This window comes from Panulirus ornatus, chromosome 19, assembly GCF_036320965.1.
Source record: "Panulirus ornatus isolate Po-2019 chromosome 19, ASM3632096v1, whole genome shotgun sequence".
NCBI lineage: Eukaryota > Metazoa > Arthropoda > Malacostraca > Decapoda > Palinuridae > Panulirus > Panulirus ornatus.
In genome coordinates this window covers 1,553,681-1,574,602 of record NC_092242.1, presented here as the reverse complement: position 1 = coordinate 1,574,602, position 20,922 = coordinate 1,553,681, and the positions used below count along the sequence as shown (strand labels likewise).

Here is a 20,922-nt window from a genome sequence, read left to right as displayed (position 1 = left end):
CTAAAGATAAGAATATTGCTGTACGCAGTTGATGGAGCTTTACCAGGATGGTGACTAGTGGAACAGAAGGATAATGTAAAAGAAATCTTGGGCAGTGTATGAGCCGAGAAGGTTGAAAGTAAGTTTTGGCAAGAGCAAAGTATTAATGTACGTGTGTCGGCTTGTGAAACATGTTTGGTTGGAGAGAGGCTGGAGAAGGCTCAGAATTGCAAATATTTGGAGAACACTTCCAGTGAGGCTGAAAGGATAAAGGCTGAGAGACTGGAGAGGCTTCTGAAACGTTGGCAAGTTGTTAATAGTCTGAGGATGAGATGGGGAGCAAGAGTGTTCGCTTACATGTGTGTTGTGGTACCTAAGGTCTGCTTCAGCACACTCCCATGAACGGGAGAATGACAGAGACAAGGCAAGCATTGCAGTTTTACTTTTTCCAAACTTAGAAGAGTAAGGAGAAGAAGCAAGTTGTGGAGGAATATCAGAGTGTGATATGTACATAAGAAAGATGGGTTTTGGGAAGTAATGTGATGTAGAGGGTGTTTACGTGAGGAGTGAGGGAAACAGAAGCAGGTGATGGTGTGGAATTAGGGAGTAAAACAGTGAGAGGTGTCGGCATCGAGGAGTGTGTGAAGGTACCAGTATATGTGGTTGGGGATGTATGGACTGACTAGTTTAGGTGGTGGAGGCTGTATGAAGTAGTAAGTATCTGCAGAAAACACTTTATGGGTGGAAGATGCTGTGGAGTATTCGCGTGTAAAAAGATACATACTGTACGTTCAAAATTCATAGAAAGAATACCCTAAAACGTAACAAAAACCAAATAGATACATTGTAATAAATCAGCTGATGTCCATGACGTAACGATCTCAAAAAAACAAAAAATTGAAACCAATTTTGAGGCAATAAAGGGGAAGCAAGTTTGAGCATAGCCTCGCTTATTGAAGGAATGACCAGGAGCATGGTTCACATATGACCCACAAGTCTAGATGTGACCCAAGAAACATCCAAGATACGACCCAAGATGTGGTGTGGAACCCCCCAGCTCCACGGACATTATGGCTGTACGCTTTCCCTTGACGCACAGCTGCCAGACTTCCACTGTTTATGACACGAGGATCTCCTTAACTACCCAGCCCTTCCTTCTCCCACACTACCCCCACCACCACACCACCATTACTCCCAGCATAAGTGTGCATCTAGGGTCCTCTCCCATGTTAACCCACCATTGTAAGCAGACCAATTGCCCGTCCCTCTCCCCAGCCCCACTACTCCCAGAGTAAACCTGTACCCAGGTTTCTCCCAAGTCACCCCACCATCGCAACAGACCGTCTCCCCCTTCCCCGACTCCCACCTAGCCTCAGCATTTTATCTATCTCTTCACGGAAAATATACGACCAAGACGCTTTGCTGGTAAGTCCAGGCCAAGTCGTTCCCTGTGTGGGGTCAATGGCGACGTTCCACGTCTGGGAAGAAACATGTGTACGCCCGTGAAAGACCCCAGCTCCCTCGGCCAAAATTGTGTGGGTTTTAGCGAATGTATATGAGCTTAATAGCAGCAAAAAATCTATATATACATATATAAATTTGCAGTAAATGGGAGACGGAAGATTGAAAAGAAGATATGTGTTGCGGAAGTCGAAGGGCGTAGATGTGGAATTTTACTGCTTTAACATTGGCGATGTATCGAGCAGTGACGTGTGTGTCGTGTGCTGGCGTTGTCTCGGCCACCTGTATTTCTTGTACACACTGAACTTCTGCATCTTTTATCTAGAAGACCCTCCAGACCCATTCAAGGTCTCGTAAAGCACTTTTTTATAAATGTAAGAAGCTATGGCTTGTATACAATTTCTGCACAACTGATCAAAGAAATCTCTATTGATAATAAATTTACTTTGTCACCCAGTGGGCCAGGCCGTTCGTGTACCCAGTGGACCAGGTAGACTATATGCCCAGTGGATCAGGCACTGAGTGAACCAAGCAGATCTTGTAACCAGTGAATCGGACAGATCATTTACTTAAAAAGTGAGCCATTCGGGCCGTGTGACCAGTGGACCAGACACACTATATACAAACCAAGACATGTTTTCTCCACGAACCTGGCAATATATTGTTTGGTAGCACACCGACCTGTCTTGTGTATGATAGACAAAAATGCGATTTTACGTTAGTATTTGACCAGCAGTTGTCACGAGACGCAGGCAGGTTATCTGACGCAAGTACAAGAGACGCGAGGCGAGGCGGGACATACGCCAGCCGCTCATGGCTCTGGAGGCTGCAGCTCAAATTTACATGTAAATGTTGTTTGAGCGAGTGTCATGAATATGGGAGAGATGAAACCCATTAAGAATAGTAATTAGAATCAGTTTCAGGACGGAGAGGTCATATTTATGAACAATATCCTGATTGGCAATTAGCTTATCGTCCGCTCTGAGTACAGCACTGACACATGAACTAATAACCAACGTTCTGATCAATCTGTCATTCACAATAAGAAAACGTACTGGAACTGTACACAAGACCACTCCCTGTTTACCGGCGTGACTGTACCATCATTACGTTGACTCGCATGAACCTTTCACTACACTGTAAATACTGATATACAAGAATTACTGCAATGGTGAGTTTGGGTTTGAACAGTGTGGTTTCAGAAGTGGTAGAGGATGTGTAGATCAGGTGTTTGCTTTGAAGAATGTATGTGAGAAATACTTAGAAAAGCAAATGGATTTGTATGTAGCATTTATGGATGTGGAGAAGGCATATGATAAGAGTTGATAGAGATGCTCTGTGGAAGGTATTAAGAATATATGGTGTGGGAGGTAAGTTGTTAGAAGCAGTGAAAAGTTTTTATCGAGGATGTAAGGCATGTGTCCTTGTAGGAATAGAGGAAAGTGATTGGTTCTCAGTGAATGTAGGTATGCGGCAGGGGCGTGTGATGTCTCCATGGTTTAATTTATTTATGGATGGGGTCGTTAGGGAGGTGAATGCAAGAGTTTTGGAAAGAGGGGCAAGTATGCAGTCTGTTGTGGATGAGAGAGCTTGAGAAGTGAGTCAGTTGTTGTTCGCTGATGATACAACGCTGGTGGCTGATTCATGTGAGAAACTGCAAGCTGGTGACTGAGTTTGGTGAAGTGTGTGAAAGAAGAAAGTTAAGAGTAAATGTGAATATGAGCAAGGTTATTAGGTACAGTAGGGTTGAGGGTCAAGTCAATTGGGAGATAAGTTTGAATGGAGAAAAACTGGAGGAAGTGAAGTGTTTTAGATATCTGGGAGTGGATCTGGCAGCGGATGGAACCATGGAAGCGGAAGTGAATCATAGGGTGGGGGAGGGGGCGAAAATTCTGGGAGCCTTGAAGAATGTTTGGAAGTCGAGAACATTATCTCGGAAAGCAAAAATGGGTACGTTTGAAGGAGTAGTGATTCCAACAATGTTGTATGGCTGCGAGGCGTGGGCTATGGATAGAGTTGTAAGCAGGAAGGTGGATGTGCTGGAAATGAGATGTTTGAGGACAATATGTGGTGTGAGGTGGCTTGATCGAATAAGTAATGTAAGGGTGAGAGAGATGTGTGGAAATAAAAAGAGTGTGGTTGAGAGAGCAGAAGAGGATGTTTTGAAATGGTTTGGGCACATGGAGAGAATGAGTGAGGAAAGATTGACCAAGAGGATATATGTGTCAGAGGTGGAGGGAACAAGGAGAAGTGGGAGACAAAATTGGAGGTAGAAAGATGGAGTGAAAAAGATTTTGAGTGATCGGGGCCTGAACATGCAGGAGGGTGAAAGGCGTGCAAGGAATAGAGTGAGTAGGAACGATGTGGTATACCGGGGTCGACGTGCTGTCAGTGGATTGAACCAGGGCATGTGAAGCGTCTGGGGTAAACCATGGAAAGTTCTGTGGGGCCTGGATGTGGAAAGGGAGCTGTGGTTTCGGTGCATTATTACGTGACAGCTAGAGACTGAGTGTAAACGAATGGGGCCTTTGTTGTCTTTTCCTAGTGCTACCTCGCACACATGAGGGGGGAGGGGGATGTTATTCCATGTGTGGCGAGGTGGCGATGAGAATAAATAAAGGCAGACAGTATGAATTATGTACATGTGTATATATGTATATGTCTGTGTGTGTATATATATGTGTACATTGAAATGTATAGGTATGTATATTTGCGTGTGTGGACGTGTATGTATATACACGTGTATGTGGGTGGGTTGGGCCATTCTTTCGTCTGTTTCCTTGCGCTACCTCGCTAACGCGGGAGACAGCGACAAAGCAAAATAGATATATAAATAATAATATATATATATATATATATATATATATATATATATATATATATATATATATATATATATATATATACAATATAATTACTGGAAGGACTGAGTCAAGCACATTATGGAAAAATAAATGAATTTAGGTTTTTTTTTTTGTTTCATAGCATAGTATTATCTGGGTCAGATCTGGGTGTGTGTGTGTGTGTGTGTGTGTGTGTGTGTGTGTGTGAGCGTCACACGCGGCAAGTTTTGCCTCCCTCACGGGATAAAAGTGAAAGATAAAGAAGGTCACCTGTTATCTCCTCTGTGGTGTTACCTTGAACATTACAGAAGAGAGATAAGATAAGCATAAGGAAGGAGCGGGAGTGGCGAGACGTACCGGGGTCGTGATAGGTTAAGATATATATGACATGTTGGGGACAGGATGAATGTGGCTGTGATAGGTTAGGTCACGTTGAGGCTCCACAGTCGAGAATACTTTCTTTGGAGAATATTCTTGACGAGACGTGTAATGTGGTGTACATCATGATAAGAGAAACTGGTTATAAAATGTTTTGGTTATGTGGTAGGTGGTTGTAGGCCGTGTGTGAGGGTGAGATAAGATGGTGGCCTCCTTCACTGTGTCGTAAAGAACAAATACTGGGTTTGACGACGACCATTACTCTCTCTCTCTCTCTCTCTCTCTCTCTCTCTCTCTTCTCTCTCTCACACACACACACACACACACACACACACACACACACACACACACACACACACCATCATATATTGGCTTCCGCCTACTAAGTTTCATCCCTTCTCTCCCTAACTCTTCCTATCGTCCTTCATCTTTCACTTTTCCTTTTTCTTCCCTTTGTCCTTACATTCTTCTCATTGTCCCCTCCTCCCTGCCTCACCTGTCAGACAAAACACAATATTAGGCGCACCTTTGGATACGCCGTGCAAGGAGAGCCTAAACGACTGTCAGAACTCTGCTTTCTGACCCTCTCTATAGCCAGCTGCAGTGTGCTATAAAGACGTATTATATCAGAAGGTATGGACGCTACATAACCCTCATCTGGGTTCAGTCTGCAGGACGACAGACTTGATATTAACTTTGATATGGTAGCGGATGTTGTTTCATCTTTACTGTCATATCGTTGGTAAAATATTATCCTGTTGTCTGTATCACTGACGTCCACTTCATTCATCATCATTATATACAAGCTCTTGATGCAGAAGTCACACATTTTCGTTGTGGAGGTTTTCTTCACGGGCTAAAATTTCACATGGAGGTCGGGCATTAATTGCAATATCAAAAGGCGTTAATAAGAAGAAATAATAGAGTAAATGTACTTAAAAATTTTGAAGAGGAAGAAAATTCCTTATAAAAACGGTTAGATCGTAATTCTTAGAAAAATTTGATGGGGTTCTGAGTTCTACAGTTAAACGGTGTAGGGAAGGAAATAGACACCAGAATGGACCATCCTTGAATTTGGAATGGCCATACAGTAATTGTGCGAGTCTGTTGAATTTTTTTTATCTAAAGTAACCTTATAGATTTTGCCAATACAGCTTTGTCAATGCATAAATAAACTCTTAAATGAATATGTATAATATACATAAATCTGAGAAAACCCAGAGCTTTCTCTGTGAATCTAAGTAACCAAGTGTAGATACTTATCAAGTTAAAGGATGTACACTGCTGTGCCTTCTCTGTGTAATCTGAACACAAAAGTGTAAGTTTGTAGTAAAGTAAAGGCAATGAACTAAAGTGTTTACTGTGTATAAATCCAGTAGATAAGAGCACAGTAGAACACGGCCACACACCGCACTGCTCTCTCTATAGTCGCAAGTCACCCCACGCGGCTCTTCATCTCCCCAGGTCAGGTTCCATTCCCCGGAATTAAGCCCTTGAGCACGATGCTGTGACCTTAACATGACGATACGACCCTTGAATACGGCGGTTAGCCCTCGAGTACGCTGGTATCAGCTTTGAACACGATGATAAGTACGAAGTTATAACCATTGAGTATGATGCCTTGACCTTTGACCTAACCCCGACGGGTCATAACAGAGGCCACACCGTCACATTCAAGGGCCGTATCCTTATACCTCAGAGTCGTACAATCGTGCTCATGAATCTTGCCTTCATACGCAAGGATCGTACCATTGTGGCTAAGAATCGTACTGTTGTGAGTGGTCGTTCCGTTATACTAAGGGTCGTACCCTTGTGCTCAAGAGGTTTGCTTCCAACAGCTGAGAACGCACCACATGATCCCCTCTGCACCTCCCGCTTTTGAACAGACTTTTGAACAATATATTTTTATTTCCATATAGATTGGGAGCTGAACAGAGAATCCTGTACAATTATTCTGTGCGTGGAAGCACAATGCTCCGCACACAGTTTTTTATTGTCCACCTCCAACACTCCCCTAAAACGCAATAAAGCCGACAATCATTCATAGAGATTTTTTTTTTTTACCCTATGGACCGTTTTCAAAAACTTGCTGTCTGGTATTGTCATGGATATTATTCCCTAATGGACACCCCTGTCAACAATATTATTTTTAGACTTGCCAAAATAAACGGGCTTGACAGCCCTCCATAGCTGTTGTCCCGTTCGGTCTGTAGTTCAACAAATTATTGCAGATACGATCAGTTAGGCTCACCAGACTAATTCCTTTAGATGGTCTTTTTCATATATAAATTTTTGTTTCAGGAATAGTGGACGGTTCGTAGACTAAATGTAAGATTAGCAAATTTCTGAAAACTTTAGAAGTATCCTTGATTTGGTCAGGTTCCCATTACGTTCTCTCTCTCTCTCTCTCTCTCTCTCTCTCTCTCTCTCTCTGAACAACTAGTAAAGAAAAAAAATTGATCTACATCCTGTCCTCAGAACATATCGCAACACTTGTAAACAAAGCAGTATTTGATGCTTATACAATAAAAAGCTGTTCCGCAGGGAACTGTGTTCTCGCCTCCTCTGTATCACATCCTCCTGTATGTCTGCACACGGATCATTATTTCGTACCATCATCATAACAAGATACCATGGTGCTCTGTGTATCCACTATGGTTAAGAAGTCTACGATCTTAATATTTCTGACGTATATGTGTGATCAAGTTTACTGTCGTTCACTCGTTCCTTGTTATATTTGTATCACCAGTTCCATATTGTATCACTCGCATATCAGTGCATCACAATATAATCCATTCCTGAACATTGTACGTACATCGTTGTCTGTGTCACGTCCCCATTCGATGCCACTGTCACTTATGCTGTAATATTCACATTTTCCAGTACATGAGGCGTCTCCTTATTTGTTTTGATCAACGAATTCTCACCCTATCTGTTATTGGCATAATCAGTGTCCCTTTAAACACCCGCATTGGAACCCCTAAAATACATCCTGTTCTCCCCTACCTTTACCCCTCCCTTACCCGTTTTTCCTCTTCCTCCTTCACTAATTTACCCTCTCCCTCTTCACGTTAATTATCCATTTAGCCTCATGTATTCAAGTATTCAACCATCGCTTAACTAGGATTTTACCCATCTCTTCTCGGTCAGTTTACCTTTCATGCTAGTAAGTCTTCTGTCATCTGACGTAAGAATGCAACTTGCTGTGATGAGGTGATTACTAGTCAAGGTAACGCTACTGTCTCACGGTACACAACGTTGCCCTCATTCCTCTGGTTATGTTACAGCCTACTGAAGTATCATTAAAGCCTAACGTATGTCCCCGAATGGCATGCTCTGTTAGCCCTGTTCCTAATGTAGCGCATTGTCCACATAGTCACCCAACATGGCTCATTAAACTCTTAATACACGTTACTTGTCCTGTATGTGTGGCACTGTTCCTGGCTCACACCTTCTTCTGTGTCTTCTGCAGGCGAGGGCCGTGCGCCGCGGATCACCGAGCACCCGACTAACTGGACCGTGCCCAGGAACGACCCCGTCACCCTCAACTGCGGCGCCGAGGGACGACCTCATCCCGACATCACGTGGTACAAGGACGGCGCCCCTGTCAAGCCCTCTCCCCACCGGTTCATCCTGCCGACGGGCTCGCTCTTCTTCCTGAGGGTGTCGCAGGGCAAGAAGGGGAACGATGCTGGGATCTACTGGTGCGTGGCCAGCAATAGACTGGGAAGTGCCAGGTCCTCCAACGCCTCGCTGGAAATTGCTTGTGAGTAGAAATACGCGTGGGTGTGTGTGTGTGTGTGTGTGTGTGTGTGTGTGGTAGTAGGAAAGTAAGGTTTCTTGTTTGTTTTATATCATTTTCATGTGTTCCATCCCCCCCCCCCCCTCTCTCTCTCTCTCTCTCTCTCTCTCTCTCTCTCTCTCTCTCTCTCTCTCTCTCTCTCTCATATATCTATCTATGAACCACTATCTGTCTTTTCTGTATATCTTTTATATAGATGTTTTTACCTCAGGACACATGTTCGCTTTATTTGTAGAACTTCCGAACTTTTGTAATGGATCATACATAGTATGTGTTGATGTAACACGACTCTCTCTCTCTCTCTCTCTCTCTCTCTCTCTCTCTCTATATATATATATATATATATATATATATATATATATATATATATATATATATATATATATATATATACCTTCATCCATTCTCAGCACCACCCCGCACCACAAGAAACAGCATCGCCATCCCCTGCGTCAGCGAGGTAGCTCAGGAAAACAGACAAGAAATGCCACATCCGTTCACACTCATTCTCTAGCTGTCATGTGTAATGCACCGAAACCACAGCTCCCTTTCTACATCCAGGCCCCACAGACCTTTCCATGGTTTACCCCAGACACTTCATATGCCCTGGTTCAATCCATTGATAGCATGTCGACCCCGGTATACTACATCCCTCCAGTTTACTCTATTCCTTGCACGCCTCTCACCCTTGTGCATGCGTGTGTGTGTATATATATATATATATATATATATATATATATATATATATATATATATATATATATATATATATATTGACAGTGAAAGAATAACAAGGAAAATATCACAAGGTATGTACATATCTTATGATATTGGATATTTACGCAATATGATGTCATAAACTGCCTCAGAGAACATGTCAGGTCGAATATATGCAAAGCACCAATTGTGAGACATGGGACGGACTTTGAGAGGAAAATGCATAAATTAAATACGTCATCTTTCTGTACCTGGAGCAGAGATAATACGCTCCTGGAAATGAGCTCATTACAGCTGAGGGGGCAAGAAAACATAGAATTTCTCTCTGGTTCCTTGAATGCTGCAGACAGCCAGGAGCCTTGGATATTGTCACTGGATGAAACCAAAATATTAAGTTTCCGAATCTTCAGAAACCATGCACAGGGAGCGGGCGTGCCCTGCCGGGATGTTTGGGGGAGGAGCGGGAAGAGGAAAAGGGGATAGAAGAAAAGAGAAGAGCAAGGGAAGGATGGAAAGGACAGGGTTAGGAAACAAGGGAAGTAAAAAGAGTTGTATGCAAAGTGAGGAGAGGAACAAAAGAGTCCCGGGCAATATAGGCAATGCCAAGCTGGCTGGTAGGCGGGCGGCTGGCAGGTCCAGCTCAGGAGATCCTCCTGCCTGGGTTATGAGGAACCCGGGACCGCTGGCTGACGTGCCACACTGATGCTGGTGTTGACGCATTGCATGATATACAGACGTTAATGATCTTATTGAACAGTATATCCTTACAGTGACGCCCGCCACATTGCCATGGACGATGGTAGCACACTACATGAATACGAAAAGTAACGTAAGAGAAACACTGAAGATGAAGAGCTTTCATAACCTGTAAATGGAGCAGGTGAGAGCAGGTCTTATCCTCTTGCCACCATGATGAGGACGACCACAAGGGGCATGGTGGAGGGGGCGGGGACGGGTAACCATGACTGTGATTATTCATATTGCGGTTGCTGCCGGGGCCAGACCCCAGGGGACATCCACGATACTGCGCCTCTCCACTGTGCTGCACCTAGCCAGGTGCTACACCTCCATCATGTTGGTCCTTCAGCTCACAGAGAACAAGGATCTTTACTCGACCCAATAAGCTACTACCACTAGGGTGTACAGTTTACTTTTCCCAGCTCACGTCGGCCACTTTAATATTGACCAATCCCACAGAAATGAGGGAACAGTTGGCTTGGCTGAGCCAGTTGCCCGGACCAGAACTCGAACCCTAACCCATAGATTCACGGTCAGCGGCACTGACTACTGCACCACAAAGGGTTTCAGGAAGCGAGATATTTGTTAGGTAAACTTAGGGAGATTCGATATGGGGTCCGCTGAGACTCCTCATCGAACTGTGAAGGAATTGTGCAAGTTTCATCCGTGCACAATAGAACGGGTAGTGGATCGCATGGGGTCTCGACGTTGGTCTTGGTCTTGTGAATTATGGCTGGAAAGAATTTGTGGTTCAAGTAAGGACCGGATGACAGGGTGGGGGGGAGAGAGAGAGAGAGAGAGAGAGAGAGAGAGAGAGAGAGAGAGAGAGAGAGAGAGAGTGTGTGTGAAGCTGACCCGATAGTCATCCATCATACGTACACTTGTCAGCTAAGCAGAAGCGCTCTGCTCCTCTGCCGAAATAGAGTCTGGGAGGGTGAGGTGATGCCTCCCAGGTCACAGTCCCAATCTTTTTCCCAGGACCATGTGTATGGGTCTCCCAGTTCACAGTCGCTTTGTCTCTCAGGACTATGTGTTGTCTTCCAGGTCACACACCCACTTTTATCTCCTAGGGCCATGTTGGTGGTTGTGTCCTAGGTCATGGTCCCGCTCTGTCTCCCAGGACCATGTTTCTAGTCCCCCAGGTCACGTTGTTGTATCATTTTAGAGTAAACATTTCTTATCTCCTCGGAAACTCGTTTAGTGCGTCGAAATCCACCAAGAATGGAATTTCTCGCACGCTTTGCCTACAGCAAGAATGTTTCTTATGGTTCCAGTTTGATCAGTTCTCTGAGAAATTGAGAAATTTGTCCGAGAACATAACACTGTTGTTGAGGACAGACAACAGTGAAATATACAAATTATTTGAGACTGAAGTAGAAATTCCGTGCTGGCAGTGGTCGCATGTGATATTTGTGAAGAGAAATATGAGCAGAACGAGTCATTGTTGGTGAGCAATACTACCACCTCAGCATGAGAATGATTCCGACCACGTACTACCTCAGCTCGAGAAAGACTCTGAAGGCAATATCATCACAGCCTGAGAAAGATTCTGGAGGCAGTATCATCTTAGCTTGAGAAAGAATCTGAGGGCAATATCATATCAGTCTGAATACAGATTCTAAAAGCAATATCGTTTCAGAGAAAGATTCTGGCAAAGTTTCCTCATCAGCCTAAGAAAGATTTTGACAATATAATCATCTCAATTAAGAAATATGTTGACAACGCCACCGCCTTACCTTAGGAAGGATTGCGACAGCTTTACACTAGCCTATCAGAATGAGAGAGATCGCAACAGTCATCTCAATATCAGAAATATTCCGAAACACTGCCACCTCAGTCTGAAAAAGATTCCAATACTTTTATCAAATTATTATAAGGATTCCACCAACGTTACCCCCTGAGTGTGAGGAAGATCCTCACGACGTCGTCGCTTACTTTGAGAACCACCACCAACGGAAGGACTGGAGACAATTGTGTTTCGTCCCTTAAAAGCATTGTTGATAAACTTGTGCGCCATTACGGGGGTTGAGTGACGCAAGGACCACCTGCTCTAATCCATTTTGGTTCGTCATAAAGTGCTGGCCCATCTCCTTCAGGGATGACACAGGAATTGCCTGACAGGGCTCAGGTCCTCAGGTCCAGGCGAACCTCAACTTCTGTAGTCGGAACAGCATCGCGGAAACAACAGCAACAGCTGTAACAGCAGCGTCAAGTTCCAGAAAAAGCAGCAAAAATGGAAAAAGAAAAAGTGTACCTAAAGCAGCAGAAGTAAGAGAAAAGTAGCGATCTGGGAGAAATAGCAGCTGTATGACGAGCATCACCATGTACAGCAGCAACAACAGCGATAGCAGTATCATGAGCAGCAGTAACAGCGACAGACACAGATGCAGCAGACATAGCAGCAACATGAACAGCAGCAACAGCAACATAACAAGCGATGCAGCAGCAAGAACTGTGAACATTATCCTCAGAGTGGCCATCCCATGAGTCTGCCCAACCCACACTGGTGTTCTCTCTCTCTCTCTCTCTCTCTCTCTCTCTCTCTCTCTCTCTCTCTCTCTCTCTCTCTCTCTCTCTCTCTCTCTCTCTCTCTATCTATCTATCTATCTATCTATCTATCTCTCTCTCTCTCTCTCATGTATGGTGTAAGGAAACAATACCAAGATTGTTGCCCGTGTCTATGTCACAGGAGCAGAGGTAATGGGTGTCCAGTATTGATGGTATTTGTATCAGATGAGTCAGGTGTTTAATTTTTCTTTCGGTAATACCATTTGTTCACAAGTAACATGATAGGATTACACAGTCTCGCAGCATTGCAGTGTTCATCCTGTGTTTTTTCATGTATCTAGCATTGCGTAAATGATGATATTGATTTGTGTGTCTGTGGGTTGGGATGGGGGATGCTGACGCAGGGCCTGGAACCAAATGCTCCTTACTGGTTCAGGAAACTTTGTCCCCGAGAGAAACCACTGGACTCGCACGGATGTTCACCGTCTCTCCATCACAACCATCATTTCATTCACTTATAACGAAGAGCAACACAAGTATATGATGTGAACGAATGACTGTGACAAGTGACCACTCAGGAGGCCAGTTCACTGCTATGACTTTAGAAAGGTAGCTACTTATTCCTCGTTTTTCCATAACACAACGACACATGAGCAATAGTGAAGATCTTTTAAAGTGGCGCTGATAATTTCCTTGGGGGATCGCACTGTTTACGTAGCCCTTGATGACTGTGATTTATTTTGAAACGGGAAAGATACATTGATGCATACTGCTGCTGCCACCCTGACGTGTACCAAGATGGCCGCCTTCGGTATGTTTTTCAACCAGCAAAGTGTTCCTCTGGAAGCCACTTGAGGGAATACCACACACAGTATTGCAAAGCAGGTTTATAAAAACTCATTTTGTGTCGCTTATAAAGTTAGGGATTCATTCTTCCCGCGGACCCGAAGTGCCTATCGATTGCAACCTTCTCAGCGGTACAGAAGAGGAAGTGCCTCTCATTCTTGGTTTCCTCCTGAGTCAGGGGAAGACACTTGCAGGCCCTGCCATCCCTGACTACTGATGTAACGACTGGATCTGCTTCTGCTACCTGACGACTCGCTGCTGAGACAGTCTGCTGAGTGCCTGCTTACTCAGATATACTGTCCAGCAGCTGTTTGCTCTGTTTGTAGATAGACACTATCTTTTGCCCAAGGGTCTTCCTCAACACAGCTGTCATTTAGATTAATCTACGTAGCAGCAGATACTGTATGTCAGCCAACATTAAATGTCTTGTACTACCATCAGTTGTCTGTTGTTTGCAGTAGTATTCTGTCGTGGCCAGTCTACCTGCACCACATTGTCGTGGCCAGTCTACCTGCACCACATTGTCGTGGCCAGTCTACCTGCACCACATTGTCGTGGCCAGTCTACCTGCACCACATTGTCGTGGCCAGTCTACCTGCACCACACTGTCGTGGCCAGTCTACCTGCACTACATAACCGTCAGCTCTGGGTCGACCTGTCAGGAGGTTCCTGCCTCCTTAAGTCTTCCCTCCAGTACTGTAGCTTGTGCTGTGTAAGACTGGTGTTAAGTCTCAAGGTTCTCTTGTTCCAACAAAATTCTCTCTCTCTCTCTCTCTCTCTCTCTCTCTCTCTCTCTCTCTCTCTCTCTCTCTCTCTCTCTCTCTCTCTCTCTCTCTCTCTCTCTGTCTCTCTCTCTCTCTCTCTCTGTCTCTCTCTCTCTCTCTCTCTCTCTCTCTCTCTCTCTCTCTCTCTCTCTCTCTCTCTCTCTCTCTCTCTCTCTCTCTCTCTCTCTCTCTATGTCTCTCTCTCGAGCAGCAACTCAATATACAGTGGGAGGCAAGATTACATGAAGCTCTGAGTAATTCCTCTGTGTTTCATACTCACACAGACAGATTGTGTTGCCAGGGGTCGCTGTGCTCTACTGTCGACGCTCTGCTGACCTCTGTGTTGCGTGATTGTTGTGTTTCATACTTGCACAGACTGATTGTGGTGTCAGGGAATTCCATTTCACTGCGTATGCTCTGCTGACCTCAGTGTTGCGTAATTGTTTGCGCTTTCCATACATACTGTTGTTTTCCTTTGTTTTATACAGTGAAACATTAAATTACTGTACAATGATAATGAAAATACTGAATTCTGCCTGTAATACATTTTGTTAATGACTCTACATTCATGATAACCAACATGGCAGGGAGACTCCGTAATCTTGGCCATCTCAGATTAAAGCAAAATAGTGTACAAGAAAAGGATTAAATGAATTATAGATCATGACGTGTTAATAACTCTAGATATTAAAGGTAAAAAGTTTGTCGAGTGAGAAAAAGACGAAAGAAGGAAGAAAATTTCACCAGCCAAGTTGCTCGAGGAAAGAGTTATCATATCGGTCAGTCCTCAGACCCAACATACAATCTCTGGGTAGCAGCAGCCATGCGGGTGCCACGGGTCATCAAACCTTAGAAGCAGGAACACACGCATGCTCCTCACGGGAGCAGTGGCTGAAATGCCTGTAGCACGAACGGAGGATAGCTCCACCACAACAGCGGACGGAATGTGATGGTTGAAGAAAGGTGATGGCTGGAGAAGTATTGAAGTGGAGGTATTTGATATTCTCTGTCTGAGAGAAAGGTGTGGGATTACCTACACTAGATGTGTAAGCAGTGGTTCTTGATGGGGTGAGAAACACCACTGTAGATATGGGACAACAGTTTACAGGAGAAATGATAACCACACATATACAGCATCACCTCGGCTTTTGAGCAGCAGATTTTGTCATTATATAGTGTATCGTGGACAAGATGAAGGATATGGTTTTACTGAACGAATTATCAATGCAGGATCACAGTAGGATACAAGTGAGATCTAGGAAGACATAGGTGAAGACAGCGGTTTTGCTCTGGTGAACCACGTTACTGAAACCCAGATCCGAGATTCTTCATAGTATCAGAGGGGAGGGAATGTGAGACGTAGTACTCGTTTATGGAGTAGAATCATCGGCGTAAGAATGAATAGGATTAGATGCTGAAGAAAGAAAACCATTAATGAAGAGAAGAAAGGTAGTGGTCGAAAGACAGGCTCCGTACTTGCAGGGTTCTAGCTTGTCCTGTGCAGTACTTTGTTGATTTGGATTATATTCTTTTATGTACGTGGCTCAAGTCATCTGTATTCTTGTGGTGTCATGATAATGTTTCATTATTTTCATGTTATGGATATCTTGTTTCATGGGTATTCTAGCATCGTCCATGTGAAGGTGAGTTGTTAAATGCCAGCTGGGACGTAGCTTGTTAGTTTGAAATTTACGACCTTCAACTGGGCCAGAGAACTTGTAAAGTACATTGGCACATTGGAATGTGTTAGTGTTTTGTGTGAAATTGTTTCTCATAGCGTAGTAAATAGTTTTCTTGTTCTTGTAATAGATGATAATGTTGAATAGATCCTCAGGGATGTTGTGGATAACATACCCGGCTATTATCTTCTGGATACATTCGTCTCTCCGTTGTGCAGGAGACACCTTGTTCTTGTAGAAAACCTGGTGTGCATGTCTAGGTTGCTGTTGAGGCTTAATCATGAATCATATCTGGAGGGAGAGACATCTTATGAATGGTTTTAGTAAATAAAAATCATTTTCAAACAAGATATTTTTGACTGGTTAACTTCGCGATGGAAGATGTCTCCAGAAGCACTATTACTGTAGATATGAATTATTTAGCAACTAATAAACGCTTGATCTTTTTCTGTGTGGATACGTACTCCTGCGTTCAGACACCTGCCTAAATCAGTCAGCTTTGAGGGAATCTTGGTTGATATTCTGTGGCTTAAGTTCGGATGTCTACATGAGAAGAGGGAATCTCGTCTACACACATTTTGTAGGGAAACTTCAAAACAGAAGTCTCATCCATGGATTCTGATACCCTCCAGATGATTGACGACGTAAATGTCATAACGTATCTTCAGTAGGTTGCTGTCCTTCAGTACCTTGTAGTCCATATTACACAGGTAGAGATCAACAAAAGTTGAGCCCTTTGTCACTTTGCCCTCGACGTGTTAGAATAGCTTGGCACTTAGGTTGCGGAATGGAGCTCCGGAAGTGCAAGTATCAAACTAGCCATCTGATATGGTTCTAATGTTCTGGTCATGTTCGGTGATTATAGAAACAGATGAGTATTAACACATAGGGATATTATTCGTCTCATTGCTGTCGTGTTGTGGCTGTTGATGGGTTGAAGATCAAATTGCCTCCTGCTTGTTGAGAAGAATAGACATTCATAAATTAAAGGTTATTTATAGACGAGGGATAATTTTCTGGAGGAATTACTTATGGCCAGCGTTGCCACGGTGATGGGATAAGGCCAGAGAGGGTCGGGTGTGTTCCAAGCCTTAGTAATGTTCTTATAGGACTAGGGTAAGGTCAGGGAGGTGGTGTGACCTAGGCCTTTTGTGGCTTTGCTACAACAGGTAAGGTCGAGGGTGAGTCTGTCCCCACAACAGTGCTACTGCTACACTACAAGTATTATTTCTATAATTATCAATGTTAGAACAGGTATTGCAACGCACACGAAAGAAATACTGATGATATTTGTAGTCTGTAAACCGAAAGTGGATAACTAAGGGAGCAAATATTTACAACTTAACTGATGTGAAAAGTAAATAAAAGACAGATATGAAGTGGATACATGGATGAGTCTGTTTCTCCCACTCATCGTTTGAGTGTCTCCCATGACGTGTTTTTAAACTTCCATTTCTCATCGTCCGCCATCAAGTTCTTTGAAGTACTCAGACTTTTGTATCTTTGAGAAGTTCCTGGCTTACCCAAAACATCACCACCTCGTGAAAAGAAATTTTTTTATGCTCAACATTCGTCTCTCGTGAAAGACGTGCACAGTTAGCGCGACCCTCCTGTCACAGAAGGCTGTGATGAGGACGCCCCCTTCCTCGCCACCCACCACGTGTAGTTGACAGCTGTGGTACCCAGGAACCGACAGTCCCCTCTACCGTATCTATACAACCTCAGCCTCATGTATACATCCATCATATCTGTATAATCATAACTTTATCTGTCATAACCATCCTGGATAGAGAACTGTTTAGTTTACTCTCCCCCTTTTCTCTCTCCCCTCTTTCTGCAGTTGATAAGTTATCTCTTCTCCTCCTTTGCTGTTTAATCATCAGCTTTCCTTACATAGATGATAAACCAAAACCTTCTCCCTTCCATTGCTAAACCATATCCAGCCTTCTGCTTATTCGGTAAACCAACATCATGTCCATCTGGTGAACAAACCATCCTTTTTTCCCTTAACTAGTAAACCAGAACATATACTTTTAGTTCCTAAACCATTCCCTTCTTTTCCCTTAACTAGTAAACCAGAACATATACTTTTAGTTCCTAAACCATTCCCTTCCCCTTCCAAGTCGATAAACCAGATGTCTTTCCCTGTTGCTGCTTAACCACCTGGCTTGAAGCATTCACCAGCTGCTCTTCCCTGCTTGCCAACTCATCCACCGACCACCATCTAACTGCTGCTGTTCCTCTCCTCCCTGCTCTCCTTGCCTCTTCTGCTGTCGTTCCCCCTCAGTCTTCCCCCCCCCCCCCCCTCTGTCTCCCTTCCTCCACTTTCTGAGCCCCCCTCCTACTTCACCATCACCTCCCTCCCTCACCCCCTGCAGCTGTTGAACTATTAGGCCAATGTAAACATTTGTGAGAGCCGGGTCCTGCCGCGTGGCCACCTCACACACACACACACACACACACACACACACCACAAGTGTAGGACTCCCTCCCTATACAGTACACATAAGTAATTACAAGTGGATGATTACACACCCACTAGCACGAGCATCACTAACATTAAGGACAAGATGATATGGTAGCTAGAGGAAGGAAGGTTATGCTGTACAGGGCTTGATACCCTGTTTTGGGTTGAATCTACACCGTTTACTAAGAAAGATGATCGGGAAGTAAATTTTACGCTTTCTTAAGTTGAGATGATAGAGTGTCTGGGGTTCAGAAGGTACGGCTTTGAAGAGGGCGAGACGTTATGTTTGATGAATGAGAGATGTCTTGCTTTATGAGGACTGATTCACCGTCACAGTGTGCGAGGGAGCATTTAAGGTGTGAGAGAAGTGTGAGGTCGTGATTTTAGTATGACGCAAAGTACAATACGAGGGAGTGAAAGATGAGGACTGCTAAGTAAGAAGTACAGCATGATACGATTTGAGAGATGTCGCGAGAGAACATCAAATATACTTTTAAGGGCTATGGTAAGGTAAGGTAGGAGTGTAAGGTGAGAACAAGGTAAGAGGAAGAATGAAAGAGGTCAATAAAGAACGGCAGAAAGAACAAATAAAGTACAGGAGAAGAGAAGGAAGTTTAAGAAAGACTATGTAGGACTGAGGCAGTAGAAGAAATCGATGACGAAATTTTAGTGTGGAAGAGAGAGAGAGAGAGAGAGAGAGAGAGAGAGAGAGAGAGAGAGAGAGAGAGAGAGAGAGAGAGAGAGAGAGATCCGCACTCTCTCTCTCTCTCTCTCTCTCTCTCTCTCTCTCTCTCTCTCTGGTGGATTATCTCGGCCTCGACCGAGACTTCGTGAGGCTTCTAGAGAAATGGAACACTCGACCTACGATATTTGATGCGCCTTGCCCGGCTGACGATGGTCGACTGTAAGTTACCTGCTGACGATGGTCGATGGTGAGGGATGACTCGCGGGAGGTGCTGAGGTGTAGCTCTCTGTCGCACAAGATGGATGACCGATGTTTTATCTACGATGTTCTTACATGAAACATTTGACATACGATAGCCGGGAGGCTGCAATGTCTGGCGGATGGTTCTCTGTGTTTGAGGTCACGAACGACACGAATAGTCATACTGAGATGGACAGGAAAGACGTGGTTATATAACTGTGATGATGTTTCTAGTACTGTAACCTGTTGAGTGATTGTATAATGTAAAGTCGAATACACACACACACACACACACACACACAAGTTTAAAAAGCAGCAGATGGGGCAAGGGGATTCAGAGGTAAAAGCTGGAGCTGATAACATGATATACAAGGATATGAATATCATGTTCATATTTGTTTTTTCAGAGAAAGACACAACAGTGAGACAATGTAGGGAAGATCTTGTGAAGGATTGATACATCCTGAACAAATATAGGTAAAATGTTAAGGAAATCTGGCATATATCCGGCTCATATTTCTGATGAGATGTCTCCATTTGTGCTGAAGATGTGTTCAGATGCACTTTCCTAGAGAAAACTAAAATGCCAAAGAAGTGGAAAGTGGAAAACGGTATACCTTTACTTATGTATAAGAAAGCAGACCGGGATGAGGCGCTGAACAGCTGACCTGTCCCCCTGACAAGAGTCGTCTGTACAGTAATGGAAAAGATTGAAACTATTGGATGATTACTCGAGTCTTAGATTTTATGAGGGATTGGTACTGTTTTAGGCAAAAGAAAAGACAGTGTTCATTGTCTGTATCTGGAGTGCCAGACACCATACTATTACGAAGGATGATAAGGAAGCTGGATCTTCAGGCAGGAACAAGATAGAAATTAACTGGACGGAGAAAAAATTATCTTAATGGAATGGAACAAAAGGACGGATGTCGAGGGAATATTCTCTAAATGGATTGAGGTCACCAGCGGTGTAGCACAGGGTTATGATCTGGGATCATTAATCCTGTTGATCTATGTACATGACACCCCGGGAGGATTGAACCCCCACCTGGGTACGTTTGTGGATGGTGTCAAAGTCATTAAGGGAGGTAGCAAGAAAGGAGATTACATCCACCTACAAGAGCGCCACGCCGAGATGAGCTCTAAAGTTACTCTGATGGATGGACGACGTTGTGTTGGAAGGTAATGAGGATGGGATTCGATGAAAGAAGGTCTCAATATGGCTATTATCCAGCAGGAACTAAGTGCAGGAATCTTTGTATGTGGAAAGGACGTTAGAGTTCCACTTCAGGAAAATAATAAAGGAGACAAACTTACTGATGAAAATATTATAATGGTATGAAGTATATGGATCAGGAAATACTCATTAAACTGTTCACGTTCTACATTAGGCCAAGACTACGATAGGCTGATGCTTCTCAAGCTTGGTTATCGTTATTAAAGAACACAAAAAAACTGACAGAGAAGGCGTATGGGAGGACTAGGAAGATGGTGACAGATTTGAAATTGCTGAATCACAGGGGAAAAATTAGAGACCTTATATTTGCCTGCCTTGGAAGAGAGAAGAGTAAAGGGTAACCTGATCACAGCCTTCAAGTTTCTAAACCAGTTAAATGAGATTATCAGAGACCAGTTGCTCGACAGATGCAAGATATGTAATTCAGCGAGAATTTTGTTAAGATGTCAATTATTCTTGCAGTATAAGAGCAGCGGGTGATGGGAATATAAAGAATGATGAAACTCAATGTGGACGACTTGCTGAAGTGGAGAAAAATGTGTGAAAGAAAAAGTTTAGAGACGGGACCCCACATGCAT

The 20,922-nt window shown here is 43.8% G+C and overlaps 1 protein-coding gene across 1 annotated transcript in view; it reads left to right on the top strand.

Moving 5' to 3' along the window:
* LOC139755306 (roundabout homolog 1-like) overlaps nt 1–20,922 on the top strand; it is a 432,853-nt gene that overhangs the window by 176,113 nt on the left and 235,818 nt on the right. The window contains exon 3 of the mRNA XM_071673426.1: nt 8,134–8,427. Within this exon, the coding sequence (XP_071529527.1) occupies nt 8,134–8,427 (294 nt within the window). The remainder of the gene's footprint in view (nt 1–8,133; nt 8,428–20,922) is intronic.